Source organism: Semicossyphus pulcher, unplaced genomic scaffold, assembly GCF_022749685.1.
Source record: "Semicossyphus pulcher isolate SPU_LCO1_2020_fin unplaced genomic scaffold, fSemPul1.0.p SCAF_16, whole genome shotgun sequence".
Taxonomy (NCBI): domain Eukaryota; kingdom Metazoa; phylum Chordata; class Actinopteri; order Labriformes; family Labridae; genus Semicossyphus; species Semicossyphus pulcher.
The window spans coordinates 22,084,986-22,106,119 of NW_027211670.1; the positions used below are offsets into that span (position 1 = coordinate 22,084,986).

The window sequence follows — 21,134 nt, forward strand, 5'->3', positions numbered from 1 at the left end:
GCCAGCATATGGCAAACATTTTAAATTGTACTTATCTTGCATTCTGTTTTATTAAATCATCTTTTTATGCCTATGTTGAAAAAGACGGGACAGTGGATAGTTTAAAAAAGGGAAGAGAGCTCGGGGATGACACGTGGCAAAGGGCCGAGAGACTCTGTATATCGGACACACGATTTATCTGCTGAGCTAAAGCGGTGTCCCACTTATCCTGCGTTCTGACTAAATATTGTGATAATGTTGTGTTGCTGGTTATTCTCATCCTTAATCGTGTACACATCAATCAATCACTGTATATGGTTTGTTTAACCAGGTTTCTAGTGAGTACTCTGGCTGGGGATGCAACTCGAGTCGAGGATCAGAAACCTGTTGAAGTTGTAAACATGCCACAATATCCCATTCTGTGTAATCCAGGTTCCTTTAACTAGTTTACTTCTACAAACACAAAAGTATTACACTCCCAAACTTGGATAAAAGTGCGCATGTAAACAGAGAAAGTAATAAATTAACCTTGAGGTGACGTTAAAACATTTACAATCCAGTAATGCGTCTACTGATGAAGGCCATATGATACAACTGAAAGTCTCATAACTGCGACTAAATGGACCTTGATGTCCGATTGTTTTGTCAACTGTAGAAATGCAGCCGTGTTGACAGCTGAGTTGAAGAGTTCTGGTTTCGTCAGGGTTGTGTGTGTTCGGTTACGTAAGTCGGTAGCAATAAACAGAGTGTACAAACACACGGGCCAACTTGATAAATCACTGTTACTCTAACTAACGAGCTCGCTGAGCAACTGGAAACCACAGGTCCTTCCACCTGGGCGACCCTCTCATTACATAATCACATGTTTTCCTATAAGGGGAGCCTGACTTTATATATATACGGAGGAGGTCCTCAAAATCCATGTCAGACTGCACCAAACACTGCCATCACGCTGCTGAACAAAGACATTTTTGTGCTTCCTCTTGGATGAATGGCCCGATTTAGGTGCTCTTGGAGTGACTCTGCCTGTGGTGGGTGGTTAGTGGAAAACTCCTGGGAGACTTCGGGACCATGAATCCTGCATTGAGGCAGAATTCTGGGAAAAAATCTCTGCATATGTTTGTGCTTACAATCAGCTTGACCACCGCTCTCGGCTCGCTCGTTCCTCTTGGCTTTTCCCCCACTGAGTGTGAGTTAAGAGGTGCTGCTGCTGCTGCTTCATCGGCACAGGAGGAAGACTGTTTAATAGACCATGCGCCGTCTGAAGTCACACAACGTAAGGCCCCTTTAAAGTGCGTCAGTCACCTGTCAAAGTGTCGGATCGCACAAGTGACTCCAACATGATGTTTGTGATGTGAACACAGGCTGTAGTTTATTCCTCGTATGTAAGACTTCTGTCAGAAAGACTAAATGGTTTTCAAAAAGGGCAAACATGAAGAGGTTCAGAGGAGTGACAGACTGGACATCTGGACATTGGCCACAAGGGCCACCAGACTACTGGCCACTTCGGCCGCCCACAACGGGTCATCACTGCATTAATAAAAATAATATTAATATTATCAATAAAAATGTATCTTAAATCTAAAAATATATCTTATGTATGCGGCAAAAAGCATATAAAATGCCTTTTGAATTGTTAATTTTCCCACGTTCTCCTCGATGTAGCCGGTTATAACGTCAAGTGAGAGCGACACCATGAATTCAGCTGGCTACGCTAGCATTGCTAAGCTAAAAGAGAATGAATCTAAACACTTTATCTAACGGCTGACAGTGAAAACAAATGCCAGATTTATTTCCCAAACTTTGCCACTGCTGAGGCCTCAGCGGGCGTAGCTACCGGTGTCACAGAGAGTGCTGCTTAAGCTAGCAGCGCTAACATTTTAGCTAACATTAGTTTACATAGAGTTAAGACACATTTATCTTTATATATTAATAAAGTTTTTAGAGTATGTACCGCACCAAGAAGTGTTCCTGTTGTGTTTTAAAGGAGCTGTTGTATTATGTATCATGACTTAATGTCTAGCCTAAAATGGAAGCTAATGTTTTAGCTAGCTCTCTGCCGCTCTCACGGACTGTAACGATATTACTGTCTGTCGTTTGAGTATGTGTCTACTTGGGAATGTCTGCATTGGAGTCGTTCTGTCTGGTTTTATCACAAGCTTTTTATGTTATGTTGGCATTTTGTTGGTTTTGGCGTTTGGTTTTTAAAACAGGGCTGCCGGTCTGTTGCAAATGTCAGGGCCGTTTCTGATCCCAGTCCACCACTGGTTAAAATAATGACTGACGTTAAAGATATCATCAGGGCTATAAAAGCCAATAAGATCATACAAATGATTCAATTTAACTTTAATGTTATTTCCGCTTCAGTAGCTCAATTTAGTTTTAAGGACCTCAAAGGCGGCAAATGACAGATGAGGACATTGAAGTTTATTCTCTCTTTTGATCATTCTGTCCCTTAAAAACAGACGCAACATGACCCTAATTATGGCGTCCATGTCGGAGTGCAGTTTGCGCCTGAGCCGGGGTGAGTGAGTCAGTGGGTTTATGGGTTGCATCTGCATATTTGTGTATCTAAGCACGACAACATCAGACCCCTGCATGGCGAGCTCGGTCTCCTGTGGATAGGTGTTTGCGGCAGTGAATCATGCTCGAGCTGTGGCGTGCAGCCGATCCTCTTGGAGACGTCGACTCCTTCAACAAACCGCAGGATTTACTAGAGCTTGGCATCGCTGGATGGCACGATTGCAAAATAGTAAAATGGAAAAAAAGCAGACGTTTGGCAACTTTAGAGGAGCTACTGGGAAACGTTCGCTCCTGCTGTGGCAACTATGAACCAAACTGCTCATAAAAAGTGAGCTGATAATGTGCGATTATTCAATGTGACTCAGCAAAACCTGTCTTCAAACCAAAAAACTGAGGAACTATTGATGTAAAATGTCAAAGAAAGAGGAAAATGGAAAAGAAAAAGAACAAATATGAGCTGTTTCACTTCGCGATGCTGTCATCTGATCGCATCGCTATTGGTGCTGGCTAATTTCTGGGTAACATAACAACGCCTCCTGCCAGTAAAAACAAACACTTAAGCTCTAAGTAAGAGCAGAAAACTAACCACACATGGATTCAAATCATGACAGTTGGCAATTAATTCAAAAAAAGGTCCAATAAATATGATTTCTGTTGCTGTTACAGAGAACTACAGATGCTTTCAATTAGACACAACGATATCTATCTTTGGTCAGAAGCCCTTTGGGTGTTCCCCAACGGAGGAATCCTCTGTTGACAGCAGTGCAAGGCTTTTATCTAACTTTTCCATGGGATATTTTATTGCACCAACCTCTCTGCTCTTAAAAAAATGAGGCCAACAATCATTGCATAACACTGGAGCAGGCCGTGCAGGGGGGGGGAGCAATAAAAACAAACCATCTCTGTTTCAAAAGACAAGTGGGTCTATCCATAAAAAGTGTTTGGATTCAAAGGTGTGTAAAGGAGCCTCCGCATATCCTGTTTTCTCTTCCAGCTGGACGTTTTATTCTTAGCTCCTGGGAGGTGTGTGTGTGTGTGTGTGTTGAGTTGGGGGTCTGCAATAGCTGGGGTTGGAAATACTTGGGCCCGGTGCCACATAAGTGGAGTTACATAAGCAGTGTTGATGGTAGAAGAGCCGCTGGTATTAAGAAGTCCCTGTCAGCGCCCTTATTATGACAACCAGGACATGAACACGACATGTCAACGTTTGCACCAAACCAGGTGATGTTTGCTGGGATGAACAGTTTGTTCACGACTGATACTGTGAGTCTGAGCAGGACTTTAATAAAACATCCAGTCACTGCGGACGGACTGCAGGAATACAGAGAGGAAAAGTAGGACGAGAGAAGAAATGGGTTCAGTCATTCTGCTTATAGCTGCAGGGATGTGTGTTAAGGGTGAGAAGGAGACGTTTCAATGCAGTTTTTCATCTCCATGGCGTGAATACTTGGATCTGTGTTCATCAGTGATGTTTGGTACGCAGCTAAAAGAATGCGTTATTAATGGATTAGTCAACGGACACAAAATGGAAGGCGGGAAACCACTGGGAAATGTTATTATATATTTAAATTTTAAGTAAGTAAATAAGTAGAACTCATGTCATCATAAATAAACGCCTATCCTGTTCAGGGTCGCGGGGGGCTAGAGAGTCCTCAGATGTCATTGGGCAAGAGGCGGGGAACACCCTGGACTGATCACCCATCAATCACAGGGCTGACACACACAACCTTTAACACTCACATTCAGACCTACAGGCGGTTTTAGAGTCATTAATGAACCAAACGAACATGTCTCGTCAGTGACAAACCAAACTACTCAATTAGAAACTTGCAAAAAGATACAGCTGGTGTTCCATATTTCTTTTGTTCCCCGCCTGTCAGTCCGTCCCCATCCTGTCTATGGCACTCACACCCAAGCCTACACTGTTCCCACTGACGATGATGAATATTTAAAATAAACAGGTCACAAACAGGTGACATTAATAAGGAAAAGACTTGTTAGTTTATCCCAAAGCAGCTGGGAACTGTAGTCAATAACAAAGACTGCGTAGATTGGAGTAAATAATGCATTAGCTGGGGACTACTTTCTTCCGCGGATGAATCCACATTGAAGAACCAAGTGAGTAGCTGGATTTTTGTTATGTAATTTATGTGTAATTTTAAAGTACCCATGTTTGATATAGGGGCATGTGTTTACAGGTGTGTATATGTGTATACGACTGTATGTGTACTTTTTTTTTACTTTATATTTTCATTTTATTTCCTGACATGTTTTAAACTTAAAAAAAGTATGAATCCATTGGAAAATTAAGAGAAGCTCAATTGAGCTTGAAAACAGTTGTTAATTGAAGCCCTAAAAAGCAGCTGTTAATAGCACCAAGGCAGACAGAGATGACGTTCATCAGTTCCTAAAATAAAAACATTAATCTGTTCTCTTCCATCAATCTTGACCTCAGTTTGAACCCTTTTAGGGCTTTAAAGGTAACTCTTCCCTCCTATTCCTGCCATTAACTTGTCATTGAAGGTGCAGTTAACAGGCCATAACTTTTGTGCTCCAGATGCCGAGCCCTGCAGATAGAGGCCACAGTTCACAAAGACCCTTTAATGACAAAAAAAGACAGGAGAGAACCTGCACCGCTTAGGCATTACCAAACTCCTGTCCGTCAGAGCCGGGGACGACGGACTCGCCAAGATGAGGGATTGAGGTCAAAGGGAAGTAAGAACAAAAACGTTCTGACCTCATGCTTCTAGCGCTGACAAACACATTCTGACTGACACACACGTTCTGTAAACACGCACGTAGGCGCTCACTCCCGTACAGTGTTGCATTTAGACGAACGCAGGTGAGAACTGAGGAGGCAGTGTGCTCCTTCCAAGCAAAACCTGACATGTTCTGTAAATGGAGCGGCCAGAGGGAGGCGAGTCGTTAATCCCATGAGGATTGAGGACTCTGACTGCGGCTCTCACTCCGACTGCCTGACCTCCTGACTTGTGGCGCCCAGCTAATTACCTGCACGAGAAGAAGGACCTAGATGCAGGATTACACTATCTCAGGTGTGCGTCAGAGGTGAAAAGAGGCCTTTAAAGAGAGACCTTTTCCATGAGGTTAAGATATGAAATTGTTTCAAAAGCATCTCTAAAACTGGAGCCATAAACACACAACATAAACAAACGATTTTGATCCCTTAGATGTGTTCATTGATTTAAATATTGCGCACTCGTGGCCCTTTTTATAGAGTTAAAACCAACTTGTCAGTGCTCCCTAGTTGCCAATCAATGCAACACTGTTTATAAACTACTTCAAACCTACTTAAGCTTACTTATGCTGCTATTTCTTGTTACTTATCTGTAACAATATATCTCCAATAAGCTAATATCTGCCAATACACTTGCCTGGTCTCGCTCTGATATTCAGTATTTGCACAAGAACGAGTTTTCCATCTGAGTTGTCTCGTAAATATTGCATCACATTTTTTAAGAGATTGATTCCTTTGCGAGCTGGGAGATCTCTGCCTTTTTCCCTGTTTACTTTTGCTATTCATAACATCTCGTAACATGCCCGGTGTTTGCTTTAAGTGACTCACTTAAGCCCCATTTAAAGTCTTCTATAAACTGCTCCGCTATAGCCCTTTAAGACCCCTTTTTCTTAAATAATCCTCTGGCCTTTCAAGTTGAGATTTGTGTTGCGCAATGACAGGAACCGCTAACTTTTCCTTGCACGCTACTCGCACGGTCCATCCTCTTCCTTTTCACCTATAAGCCCTGTATTCATGCCTTTTGTTGCACTACTTTACTAGCAGTTTGTGGCTGCAGAAATGACAAAGACTTATCTAACTGTAAATATCGATAAAACTACAAACTGCAATGGCGGACATGTCAGCACAGTGAACATGCAGGAAATCATTCATAAACAATGCCTCCTCTGTGACCCTAATGCAGCTTAGATGGTGCATTTGAGGACCAGTTTGACTTGTGACACCTCTCACTGACCACATGAGTCTTCACAGGTCAGAGATAAATGTATGTGAAGACGTTGCTCCAACCATTTCAAAGAAACCCGCGAGGGAAGAGTCTATGAGAGTGTTAATGGAACAAACACTTTGTACTCCTCAGCAAACACAGTGAACCACAGAAGATCACAAGATGCCCGAAGGAAACGGCATGTACAAGGTTTGTCTTGAACAAATACAGCAGAGGGGTCAAGTCAACACGAGGAATCGGCTTAGTTGTGGGTCGTCCTGTCTACTGTAACTAGCTTATGTATGAGGCACAAATATGACATTATGTCTGTGATGACTGAAGGTTTTCAGTGAGGAAATTGACAGGTGACGAGTTCAAAGACGACACAGTCAGTTCCAAGTTAAAAAGCAAAGTGAATTTATGGTCTGTAAAGGGGTTCAAATCTATGATGAGATTAAAAAGATCAAACAGACATAAAATCATAAAAAACGTAAATGCTTTTAAATATTATTTAATTCTTTATTGTTTTATTCAAACAGCACTAGAGTTGATCTGTGATCTGCGAAGAGGTGTTTGATTGCTTCTGTCTGCACCCGCATCCTCATTTAACTAAAGGTGTCGCTGAGGAAACATCACGCTATTCCTCCTAATTATTCAACTATGTTGTTGATTTTAAACAGCGTAACCTTGCTGTAATAACTTGCTAATACGTTAAAAGTCTAAAGAGAGTGTTAAGGTAACATTTTGAGCAGGTTAAGTTTTGGTGTGAGAGGAGCGCCTGCTCGGTCACAAAGGAATAACCGTAGCTGCGTCGAGTGAAGCCCGGTTTTATACTTTCATTTATGTTATACTATATTTTTTGTCTACATTAAAATGTACATATTTCTCAAATATCCTTTTTTTTTTTTGTTTATTTTATTACTGCATTCTTTTTAAAATATATTTAATTCTATGATATTTTATATTTCCCTTATATCTAATATTAACCCTTTTAATTGGAGCCTCCCAGCCTAAGAATTTCACACAGTTGTTCTTGTATCACCGGAGCGACAATAACCGTCTTTAATCTTGATACTGATACCAATGTACTTAAATACCGACTAATACAAAGTACGCTTCAGGTAACAGTCAAATAAAAACATATTCCTTATTGTTTATGTTTGTTATTGTCACATGATTATTTACCTGACACCATGTTTTTTAGGGGGGGAAAGAGAAGTGAAGATACACCTTCCTAATCCCAGGGGGGAAATTCAATGTTTTTACAAACATGCTACACACACATAGGCCCGAAACACACACATGCACCAACAGGACTCTATGCAGAGCATGCATTGATGGAGAGATGTCAGACACCGCTTACCTACCAGTCCCAATGTCCATGCTTGGTCCGAGCCAGGACCGGCCACCCTCCCGTTCCCAGGCCCGTACACACTGAGCTACCTGAGCTGCTGTTATGGTATCAGATCGGTGAAACATAATGCCATAATCTAGGAAGTAACTGTATCGCTTAAACTCTAACTTGGAGTTGAGTTTGAACTTTAGAGTATTTTTACTAGTGAAATGTAGAGAGTGTAAATACCTTCCTGCTCATGTGTTTATGAGTAAACTCTTCAGTGCCTGTATTTATAAATGAGGCTGAAGGTGTGACTGAGGAAACATAACCACATCACTCTCACCCAATGTTTACTCGGCTTAAACTCAGGAGCGCTAAAACCCAACAAAGAGAACATTTCTACAAAGCCAGACTTTTACCCTCCTGATGTGCCCGGCCTGCTCAACGGCCGCCGAGAATTCAATAAACAAGTAATGTGTCACATGAGATTCCTCCATAAATAAACAACTTTGTTTAGCGTCTCGTCATCCGGCAGACTGAGGCCCATTATTGAAATGGTGTGTTCGGGTCTATGGCACAGCAGACATAACAGCCTGTCATCCTCCGTCACAGCTACGTCGCGTCGAGCTGTAAAGGGCCGAGGGGAGGCAGAGGGCTCTTAAACCTGATTAAACAGAGTCAACAGGTTCAGGGAACTATGGCAGCCACTAAGAATAATCTGTGTGCGGACATGTTTACAGCAGAGAGCCTTTCTCATCACCTACTGCTACTGAAACGGACAAATCCCATATATTCGACCAAATACATCCATTTACGTCATTCTTTTTGGGTTTCTTAGCACATTTATAGGGTTAAATCATCTAAAAATGTTTGTATTTTATTAACCAGCCAAGTATTACACACAAAAAAAAGCATCTAAATAACGACCAAACATTTCACCTTCCCTCTAACGGCAGCCTTGTAGAACGCTGATTTTATCTCATCACTGACGTTAGGGAGTGTAACCACCAAGCTCCAAATCTGATTACAGGCATTACCACTAATTATTTTAAACGTTTATAATGTTTAATGACAGGCCTCAACAAGCTCCTCACCATACATCTCTGACACGGCTTAAAGGTATGTCCCTCCAGGGCGGATTCCTTCCATCTTCTGGCGCCTGTAACAGTATTTGCACATACTTGTTTTTATTGTTTGTTCAGGTTGACTTTTGTGTCACAAAGGTGGGCTTTTACCAAACAAGAGCGGAAGAAAACGAGTACAGGAAGGTCACCGCTTACCTTTTTGTCTCTCTATATATATGTCTACATCTCTGGAGAGGAATAACTACCAATTATTTTACAAAGATGGAAGAAGATACATTGGTCTCTTTTGCTGGTGTTCAGCATTTCTGTTTGGAAATAATGCATTTATAATGTTGTTAAAATGTTGCTGACTGCCACTGGGTTTGGCATGCTCAGATACATCACCAGATCTGCAGTTATAAATTAAGATAATGCAATCAAAAAGATTTTTTTAGATGTAAATGTTCCAACAAAGTTCTCTGATTGGATAAGTGGCATCCCATGAGTGCTAATGTAGAGCACAACATCACAGGGACGAACTGAAATGAGACGGTCTGGTCTGCAGAGGATTTCCTGTTTGCTTGCCGCACCAAACGTCGCTCCTGTCGCCTAGCAACAGGTAGCAAGCAGGCTAACTAGCTAGCATAACTAACATCACGTAACTTAACCTATTATTTTTCAAAATAATTTGTTTCAAGGGTCCGTTCGTTTTTTCAAACATGTGTAACACCAGCTATTCGATTGAGTTGAAACCAAAACCAAATTTAAAAGTGTATCCCTCGGCCGTGTCAGAGTCCGCCATCTCGTTTGAACTGGCGCGCAATGAATGCATTTGTCGGCCGCATCTGAAGGAGCCTTCGAATTGGGACAGACTCTTGTTTCACTGGTTGACGATAAATTAAAACAAACAGATTAATGTACATGATTAAAACCAGCTGATCTGTGGTCACTTGTAGACAGATGCAGGAGAATGTTTGGGTTGCCTGGCAACAAAAGTCCAGTTTCAGTTAAGTTGTGGAACGAGTTGAGTTGAGTAGTACAAAAGCAATATCAAACTCAAAGCTGTGATGTTATACTGAATATCAGCACTGCTGGGCCGTCATCTCTCCCTCTAATGTGATATTGCCTAATTAGTAAATGGATGAGTCAGTTATTTTAGAGCTTTCTTGATTAAATTCAAAAGGATTTTTTTTAAGGTTGTATAAAACTGGTTAAAAATGATCTATAAAGTATTTGTAAATTTTTTTTTATCAATAATAAAAAACAGTTAAAATTTTTAAGGATGCCTTAAAAAAATGACACAGAAATACATTCTTTAATCATCCCACTGGCCCTTAAAATCTACTCTATCTTGACCTTCTGATATGGAGCCACTGTTACAGGCGTATATTAGATGACAACAAAGCTGTCACAGTTTGAACTCTCCTGACGCTGACGGCTCCAAACATCTGGTTACCCAAAGCCGGACGATATGTTAAGCTTTGTTGGGAACTGGTATTTGACAGGGATCTGAGCAGGAGAGCGTCGGAGCTCGGCCTTTTGAAGTTGTTATGACCCGAGGCTCAGCATGCAGGGAAACGTGCGCTTTCATCCTGGGGCAGTTCTGTCGTTTTTAATATTGCTTTCCATGACGCTGATATTAAACCTTTGACTTTATGTAGCACATATCTGGGAAGAATTGCAACATTCTTTTATTCCCTTCATAATAAAAAATGTTATGTTTTGTATCTGTTTTTCGGGAAGAAGGTTAACTGAATCCTGAAGCATGTGTTATGTAGAAACTGTTGTTTATTTGCTCCACTTCAGGTGGCTGCAGGAGGCGCAGCAGCAGCTTACTGTTACACTGACAAACAACGTGCTATCAAGTGCCACTGGCAACCAGGACCGGATACAGTTTACGAAGTGATGGTATGCAAGCCGTGCCCCTTGTAACGGGAAGGAAACAGTCTGAAAGATTAATGAAGCCTCAACTGGCTGCTCAGCTTTTTCCTATAAAGAGTAAAAACGTCGGATATTCTCGGAGCTCCGCCTTTAGAAACCAACCGGAGTTTAAGATAAATGTGAACTCAGAGGTCAAGTCTTTTTAAATGAATGTTTCTGTTGACTGAGAAAACATTCTACACGTGTTTGCTGATGGGTATCACCTGGTGCCGGACTCCAAACAGGTAGAGTTATTACTGTACACCAATGGCTGATTCATCCCAGGACTCACATGGCGACTTAGAGCACATTACCACCCCCAACACCTCCGTCCTGCACGCTCCGACACACATGGTCAGTTCAGAAATGACCAGAGGTTACCCCGCCGAGCAGCTTTTTCCCCTCACCAAGGAAGGCCTCTAAGCCCCAACAGCTATTAAAACTTGAGGTCTTTGGTTTGTTTAGGAAGCAGGACTCGGGCCTCTGCGGGGCCCACAACTGCAGGGAGACCACGTGTTTTTCCCCCTAAAGGATCGTACAATCACACACCGTCAATAACAACAACACGGTTTGATATCGGACTGTTGTAGGCAAAAGTTCAGAGAAATGTGTGACAACAATAATTCATTTAAGTCATATGTAAAAACAGCCAGTTCCACATTATCAAATATGATAAGAGGATTTTTGTGTTTTGGACTGTGGGTCACAAAAAACAAGCAATGGAAGACATAGACATTAACTCTGGCTCTGGAAAATTATGATGTAACATAATTCGATCAGGTAAATGATCCAATAAGCAACAGATTGAATCAAAAACTAAAATAGCTCCATCATAAGCCCAAATGGAAGTCTTAAGACTGACTGAACTCTATATATGACTGTTGCTACAAAACAACAACAAACTAAAATCTTTCACTTATCATTGCTGTGTATTATGTGGAACATGTGCAATATGAGTATATGTTGTTTGTGGTTGTGACTGGTGTGTGCTTCTCTGTTTACATGTTGATTGTTGTTTGTTTTCATTGTTATTTTATATATTTGTACTATTGTGGAGGCAGCTAAATGTGTGCAGAATTTGAGTCCAAGACAAATTTTTCTGCAGGGACAATAAAGTGTATCGTATCGTATCGTTTTGTGTCATGTTGTGTTGTATTACATCGTATTGTCATATTGTGTCATGTCATATCGTATCATGTCATATGGTATTGTTTCATGTCGTATCGTATCATGTCATATGGTATTGCATCATATCGTATCATGTCATATGGTATTGCATCATATCGTATCATGTCATATGGTATTGCATCATATCGTGTCATGTCATATTGTATTGCATCGTATCGTGTCCTGTCGTATTGCATCGTATCGTGTCCTGTCATATTGTATCGTATCATGTCATGTCGTATCGTATCGCATTGTGTCGTGTCGTGTCGTATCGTATTGTGTCATGTCGTATCATATCGTGTCGTGTCGTGTCGTGTCGTATCGTGTCATGTCGTATCATATCGTGTCGTGTCGTGTCATGCCGTGTCGTATCGTATCGTATCGTGTCATGTCGTATCATATCGTGTCGTGTCGTGTCATGTCATATCATGTCGTGTCATGTCGTATCATATCGTGTCGTGTCATGCCATGTCGTATCGTATCGTATCGTGTCATGTCGTATCATATCGTGTCGTGTCGTGTCATGTCGTATCATATTGTGTCGTGTCGTGTCGTGTCATGTCGTATCATATCGTATCATGTCGTGTCGTATCGTGTCATGTCGTATCGTATCGTATTGTGACATGGCGTGTCGTGTTGTGTCGTATCGTGTCATGTCGTATTGCGTCATGTCATGTAGTGTCGTATAGTATCCTGTTGTATGGTATCGTATCATAAACTAACCAATCCTGATCCTGTATGAAAAGACAAAAGATACCTTGATAAAAATATCACAGTTTATATAGTTTACATGCAGGCAAAGCAACAAACAACAATATGGAATTTATTATGTTATGTATATAAAGATAAACAGTAGGGTACAAAATTAAACCCTTGAATCAATGTTGTGTAATCTGACACGGATTGAGACCAAGCTTTTTTTAGTGTCATGCAATTAACCTGCAGGATCTCTATTATTAGACTGTGTATAGAGGCCTTAGTGTGCGAGGAATCATCTCTTTGAAGTATAGTTGTGTTATGCATTGATTGACAGAAGATCTAGAGCAAAACTTAATGCAAAATGTATTATATTTATAATAGATATACAGTATGTATTGTATTTGTCCTCCTTTAAACCGGCAGAGACAATGCAAAACTGTAAACTAAAACTACTCTTCTAGGAGTGGTTATTGTTGTCTTGAAAGGATCTCCAAAGCCTGGTGTTGAGTAACAATCTTTCATAAAGCAGAGCTTGTGACTGTATAAAATCTGGGTCACCAGAACTTTCTTACAGGAAGCTGGAGACTTTAAACACGCCTGGACTGAGGGATGAAACATCCCAATAATCGATCTTCAGAGAGATCGCAATAAAAGCTGTGACTCAGCCGGAGACTGCACTATCGCCAACAGCACACTTGTGTAAGTAAAACCACAAGAGCTCAGTCATTATATCTGGCAGGAGAACCAGTTTCTAATCTGTTATTTCCACTGACAGCTCCCAGTCTGTGGCTGGCAGAGAGATCATATGAGTCCAGTTGGGATGCTTTGTACTGTTGACAATGTTGATAAAACATTTTCTTAATTGTTTGGTGAAGTGTATTACATTATCAATCAATAATATATTTAATTACATGCCGTGTTATGACTTCTCAGTATGTGTTTGAGCGCCTCTGTAGCCTGACTAAAACGCATCTTAAAGGGGCAGTTCGCCCCTGTTAAAAGCTACTGTCAGTCAGAGCTGGTGTTCTCTGTAATCGATAGAAGCAATAATATTTTAAATTGGCGCCACAGCTGTGGAGAAAGTTGTACAAACAGCTCGTGGTTTCACCCATTCTACATTCCTACAACACCCAGCAATGCAATCGCTGCAGGCAAGGCTCAGAGCGGTACAGAATCCGAAATACGACGAGAATATACCGGCGGTCTAAAAACTCTTCAGGTCTGCAGTCTACATTTCAAACTGACGATTTAGAACGAGACATGACATCGGAGGCGGGTGTCCTAGATTGAGGAAGTGTAGTTTAGCGAGCTCCCTGGCCTCCGGTTTTCCAGGGTCCATTGGAGAAGCGGATAGCGTCCTCCAAAGGCAAAGAGCCAAAATGCTTTTTTTTCCTACCATAATGGCATTAGCTCCCCATCACAGCATGATAGGACTGAGGTTGAAAATGGGCAAACTGGCCCTTTAAAGACCTGTCCGTGCAAGTTACCTGGGTTTATTGGAGAAATTTGTATCGCTTTACAGCGTGGCTTTCTGTTAGGTAGCATTCCTCTCCTGTTACCAATTTTATCTTAGCGGAGTATTCTCAGTATGGACACAGAAAAGAAATTTACAGAGAACGCTGAGAAGAGTGACCAAGCAAGACAAGTGACAAGAGCAAATCTCGGTTGGAACACCAAGCTGCAAAAAATACAAATTCTTGCAACTTCTTCTTTTAACATAATGTATACTTTACATGGGAAAAAAACACTAAATCAAATAAATTACCTTAAGTTTGAGAGACAACAGGAACAGCCTTAAGCAACCCTGAGTCTTTGAACTATTTGTATTTCTTTCTACCATCCATCCATCTGTTTTCTGGACCCCTTTATCCTGTTTGGGGTCACTGAGCGGGGCTGCAGCCTCCCCCAGCATCGATTACTATACAAGAGCCAGTGTACAGTCACCGGTTTATCACAGGGCACACAGAAAGCACTTTCACTCACCTACACACTTATGAGTAATTTGGTCTCCTAAGAAACACACGAACACACCAAAAGGCCCCAGGCCCCTGAACACACAGTCACAATGCTGCCTCAGCTTGTACCTACAGTATCCACCCTGCTGACACACTATCATAGCAGCCAGTGATACTCTGTTATCTAGTTACAGAGCTGCATGATACGAGCATGCTGTTTCACTTAAAGAGCGCACATTAAGTACAGGACAAGTGTTACTGTATAGGTAGAAACAGTGCGGCCCTCCTCTCAGGACCGTGCAGAGCTAACGCAAACAAACAAACAGCCCCGACGTCAACGTGACTGAATGCAGCCTATCGGTTTGGGCCCCCTCTTTCTCCTCCGAGAACATTGCAGGCTCTGATAAGCCGGATCCTGCTGCAGCGTGGGCCCTGCGAGGAGAGACAGTGTTGATGTTGGCTACAGAAGAACTGATAGGAAGCCCACAGCTTGTGTTATGTCACCGAACACTAGCCACATTCAGATAAAGGTTACACAGCGAGGTTTGCAAGAGGCCCAGGCAAGAAGACGAGAGAGCGAGGCAACAGAAATTGAAGTGCGGATTTATGCTTTGTGTTTAACCTAATACGATTTTACAGCTTTGATTTAATCTGCTGCTTTATACGAGCTTCAAAACACTTTACGGTGCAGTTCAACACAGTAATGGTGCCAAAGCTTTCTACAGCAGGAGTGATGCTAATCTTTACACCCGCCTTTTGTCCTGAGGTAACTCTGTGTCCTTGAGACTTTAAAACACAAAAGGTTGATCTGAACTAAACACATTTTGGTTGATCGATTGTTACAGAGCTTCAACGAAATATCGATTAACTATGTAACAAATAAAATCATCGTTTTTAACTTTTTTTATGAATAAAAATGTCTCTGATTTCACCATCTCTAATGACAATATGTTCTGGTTCCTTTACTTTTCTGTGACAAATAACCGGATGTCTCTTGGTTGTTGACAAACAATACACGTGAGGACGTCATTTTGGGCTTTGGGAAACACTGATGGACATTTTTCACCATGTTCCAACATTCAACATTTTGACATTTGTAAATGGTAAATGGACAGTACTTATAAAGCGCTCAAGGTGCTTTTACCCTACACGTCATGTCGCTAACCATTCCCACACATTCCCACCCAATTTGGGGTTCTTGCCCTGCGACACTTTGACATGTAGACTGCAGGCAGAGTCCGTTTCCACCTTTAAGAAGAAGCTAAAGACCCAGCTCTTTATGAACACCTCTGACCTCAATGACAGTGATGCTATTGATGACGATGACATCGAGGATGTAGTTTATGCTGAGTAGGATTTTCATGATGATGATGATGACTATACTGATCTTGTTGATGTTGCTGATGATGATTATTATTAAAAAAAAAAGACGCCCTACACACTGCCTGTTGGCACCAGTGTCCGATCGCACTTGAAGCTGTTTGTTGGCTCTTCCTGACTTCGTTTCCTCCTGTCTTGATCGTTGCTCGTGTTGTATTGACTCTCAGATGTACGTCGCTATGGACAAAAGCGTCTGCTTAATGAAATTATAACATTGTAAGACGACTGACTCAACCCCTGCCGCTTTCGTGAAAAAAGGTCAATAAAATAAGTAACGATAGGCAAAACAGCTGTTCCCTCCTGACTTCAGTTTTCATGCTACGCTAAGCTAACCACCTGCCGGCTGTAGCTTTATGTTTAGTGGACGAAGGTGAGAGTTGATCGATCTTCCCATGAAGCTCTCCGCAAGGAAGCTAATAAGTGAACTTCACAACATGTTGAACATTTCCTCTAAATGCTGTTGAAACACGAGAAGCTGCAGCAGGAGAAAAAGTGCTAAAAACACATAATTACTGGTACCAAAAAAACAACATGGAGCTTTGACAGCAATTACAAGAGTGAAAAAAACTGCTTTTGCTAAATCTTGTTTGTCCATTGTACGTTTTAGTTATTATTTCAGACTTAACCCTGCAGTTAAAAGGAATGTGCCACCGATTAATAACAGCCCACAGTCGGGGGCAAAATCTCAATAAAGAGTTTCCACAAAAGAAAAAGCACTTAGACCAGCGACAAAAACAAAGACCACACATGGAGCACATTTACTTTTACACCCTGGTATGTCATAATCAGCAGAAAAGTGTCTCTCAGCCTGTGTTGGGCTGGCTAATTGGTTGTAGGCGCTGCAGTGTTTTTAAAGCCTGAATATGTAGCGTTAGGCACACAGCCCTCATAAACACAGATAGCTCTGCAAATACAGGTGGCCGTGGTGAACTAGAGTGCGCTGTTTATAGAGCATGATCATTAAAGAATGTGTGTCGGGTTAAGGTTTAAAAAAGTGTTCGGATGTCTGCTCAGGCTGGAGGAAACAGCTGGAAGCCGCCCTTAAAAAAGATCAGGTGTTGTGCAACCGGTGCCCTTTAAAGAGGCCGAACAAAGAGGATATCAGGCTCAGTGCACTCATTCCTATCAGTGCGAAGTCGCTCACAGTGATGTTGCATTCAAGGACAGATTAATTTAGCGCTATGACTGATGGTCATGGCGGTTTAGTGCAAGCAGCCGTTAGCATGACATACAGGTTGTAAAGTTTGCCTCCGTGTGGATGAATGGAAGCGGGAGGGGACCGTCATCCATTTTTTATCACGTCTACATTTCCCTCAAAGCCCAGTTTATGTTGCCTATATGGCACCTGAGTCACCTGCGGGCCTGCGGGGGGAGGGGTTGCTAGGTAGCCGCCACCTGGGATGTTTTATTTTTGTTCTGCTTCTTTTAGGAACAGATCTAAAGTTACACACACGGGTGGTTAAAGCTCTAAAGTCCTCATCAAGAGTTTTCCACTACGCCACAGTAGCCTTAATTGCTTAATGACCGTGAAGTCGTCCTGATAATCAGGCCGAATTCCCGGTTCATTTCATTTGATTCTTCTGTATGCTTTTTATCTGAATTGATTGATTGGATCGTGTGGCAAAAATCATGATTAGGTTTTGTTTTTTTAAACCACAAGAAAAGCCAGCAACAAGCCAACAACAAACGTTAGACAGAAAACTTCACTGGGGAAATACAGACTGTAGAGGCATGAAGAGCTGAAGTTAAATACAAGCTGTAAGTGTTCAAAAGTCTTTTACATTTGGACTGTGTTTAAAGATGATTCTGTTTGGGTTCTTACAGACATATAAGCCGGTTCTGATCTGTTATAAATTAAAAAATAGCTGGTTAAACTAACCAGACTGACGTGTGGTTAAATCTTACACCATGTTTTGTGTGAGTGGTGATACAAATACATGTAGGCTATTCATCAATTAGCTGGATTCCATATAAACCGACTGTTCTTGTTCAGGTATTTAATATGTTATATATACGTTATGTTGTAACATCTCTCATTGTGTCCAACTAATTGAAGCTGAAGGAGCTCTGTTTCCAGCGAGTGTTTACTGCTCTGTTGTATTATAGGTGTATTATTAGCGAGTGTTTATGAGCAGTGTCTTATTATTGTAGCCTGCGCTGGCTGAGCGTCGGTGTTGCATGTCATGGAAGAATCTAAATGTATTGTTTACTTTATGTGGACTCCGCCCAGACTGAGCCGAGCTGCGTTCACTGTAACCACACTGACAGAGAAAACGTTTGGCAGTAAAAGAAAATGATTCAAATCATGTTCTGCATTAGTGTGAATCAGGTGGAGCAGATGTCTTTGCAATCCGAGCAGCTGAACCTCGCCGCCTGCAGATTACAGCTCAGGCTGTGTAATACATAGTTACAAGAGCTTAAGGCATTTCTACCTGACATGTAATGACGCACCTTCAGCTGCTGCTCCGTCAACATTACAGAGGAGAGCGTGTTTAGCCACCAACAGCCAGCTTTTTGTGTCCAGTTAAGCAATCAGGGGCACACAGAGGGAAGACAGGGGGGCGGTGATTTCGGCTCATAGATGTGGCCGCAGCTGAGTCTTTTGAGGTTAACTTATCACAACAGTAACCATATCAACAACGGCCACCTTTAAGCTCATTAGCAGCGATTAAAGGAGCTTAACTGGGCCCATGTCTGGAGTAAAGGGATGAAACGGCATGCTTGTTTCCAATACGGCCTCCCGGAAGAGAGCCACGACACTTTTCACGCCACAAAAGTCTGAGTTTAAAAGTCAGACCGCAAACACTGCTGGACCCCCTGCTTGTTTGTTTATTACTGGAGGGCATAAAAGCTCCACAGCAGTGCAGGTACAGGGGACATCTGTGCCTCTAACAGCCCTGGGAGTGTCCCTGCCTACCCAGAACAGACACCTGTTGTGTGAACTGACAGGTGGCCTCTTGAGGAAGACGTCCTAACCTGCTGCTGCTGCTGGTGCCTGAGCCTTGAGGGCAGCTTCACTTCACCCTGAGTAATCCCTGACTGTCTGTGTGCCGGTGCCTCCTGCAGAGCTTAAATGCATGACAAAGACTGCCTCTGTGACTCATGTATTTAGCCGAATGAGAAGGTGCTTTTCTCCTGCAAATAGGTCTTCCAATATCTGTAAGATCTGATGAGAATAAGGTTTACTTCTAATGTCAGCTGCAGGGGCTTTAACTCCTGGTGTCGAGGGTAGGAGGGCACAACTTTGCGCATAAGAAGGCTAACAGGCTGCCAGTCACTGATAACACATGCCACACACTGCAGCAAATGTTAAGAGTGGAGAGCTTAAATCTTTAAATCCTGCACTCTGCTATCAAGATTTTTAAGCAAGAGAGGTGGCACCTGCTGCCCAGGCTGCTTGGTGTCTCTTTGCCAAACAGGGCTGACTACTCTATATGACTCCACAGACAGGAACTGGATTACTTGTGATGTTTACATCCAACACGTGAGCGCAAATCCTGAGCCAGACACGATCTCTTTGTCCTGATCCGCAAGATGGAAAGATATCAAAGCAGAAATTGGAATAGTGAACACGGTTCATCAGAGCTGAATATAAATGACCTATTGCCTGTCCGTTCTTGCACGTGAGGCGCTCAGAGAGCTCGTCTCGGTGTCACTGGTTGTTAATGAAAACAGAGATTAGAGGGGATCATGGCAGGCAGGCAGGCAGGCGGAGTGGTTCAGTCGGAGCTGACTGCTGACAGGATGACCTGTGTTAGCAAGAACGGGCCTGACACAGCCCGACTCAAGGTCAACGAGGAATAATAATCGGTAGATTAGCTGCTGCACATCCACTCTGCTGGCCTCAGAGCGGGGAATTAGAGCTGAGTGGGGCAGGAGAGTAGGGAAAGTATGCCAAAGCAAGGTTTGTTTGCTGGGTAGAAAAAATGAAGATCTAGGAGAGTGTTTCATGCGCAAACTTTGCCTGAAAATCTGTTCAACCTTTTTAAGTTTAAAGCTATTTACACAGTGCTTTAATGTGCAGACTTCTGGCTATTTAAACACCAACTGAAAAGCAGTTTCACACATATAAAACATGTACATTTGTGTTGATCAACTCTTGCAAGCAGCGTTTCAGTCCTAATTGTGAGGTTACAGTGTAAAACACAAGAGTGCATCCTACCTGTAGCTCACACCATGCCACCTCCACTGTCGTCTCTGTGTCCAGTCCTTTATAGACCGTCTTGAAAGACCCCCTCCCAATCTCTATGTTGAATTTCAGGTATCTTCCATCAGGCGACGTCGCCACCGCTTTGGTCTCCACGTCCTCCTTCTCCTCCTGCTCCCACTGAGCGTCAAACGTGATGCGAGACAAGATCTTGTTCTGCTTGTTCTGAAGTTCATTTTCAGACTCCGAGCTGGCGTCCTGAGCGCTGGATCTCGGCTCGGGGTCCCAGTTCCCACCGAGAGACCCGGCGTCTGGCTCGTGGCTGCAGGGGGGCGTGTTGGAGCTGGTGCCCGGGCTGGACACCGGAGACGGCGACGCTGGGGAGTCGTCGGTTTTCTCATCCTCTGCTCTGGACTCGGGCAGTGATAAAATATTCTCAGCAGACCAGGACAAGGCTTTGGAGAGGGCGCCGCTGTACAGAGGCGAGTCAATGTCCATGCTTATTTTCTGGAGCCCATAAGAGTTTCTCCGTGCGCCCAAACCGTGCGTCCTCAGCACGGATGGGACCCGGGACAAGCAGTCTTCAGTCATATCCAAAGAGAGGCCTGGGAAACCGCGACCTGGTATCTCAACCTGTGCGTGCGACATTGTAGCAGGTTCAGCGCGTTCTTGATAAGGAGCCTGGATGTGGAAACGGTAAGGAATACAGAGTACCGTTACTTTAACTTCCGAGTTACTTTCCCATGATGTCAGTGGCTTTAAACAAAGACTAAACCACAAAATAAGAGTTTATTACATGACTAACAAGTCAAGATTAAACATGTATGTCTATAAATCTAAGCTAACAGTACCTGTAGCTTAAGTCAACCGTAGAAATATCTTCTAAGTATGTTAAAAACACAGAAAAGTAAAAGAAATATACTTACTCATAACACTCGCTGCGTAAAAACACAATTTATAGACGTTACGCGCGCATAAACGCACATTTACGCATCTTTCCTGTCA

At 42.5% G+C, this 21,134-nt stretch overlaps 1 protein-coding gene across 1 annotated transcript in view; it reads right to left on the bottom strand.

Moving 5' to 3' along the window:
* Positions 1-20,777, bottom strand: part of wnk4a (WNK lysine deficient protein kinase 4a) — a 54,167-nt gene extending 33,390 nt beyond the window's left edge. The window contains exon 1 of the mRNA XM_069664389.1: positions 20,145-20,777. Within this exon, the coding sequence (XP_069520490.1) occupies positions 20,145-20,777 (633 nt within the window). The remainder of the gene's footprint in view (positions 1-20,144) is intronic.
* Between the last annotated feature and the right edge of the window lie 357 nt (positions 20,778-21,134).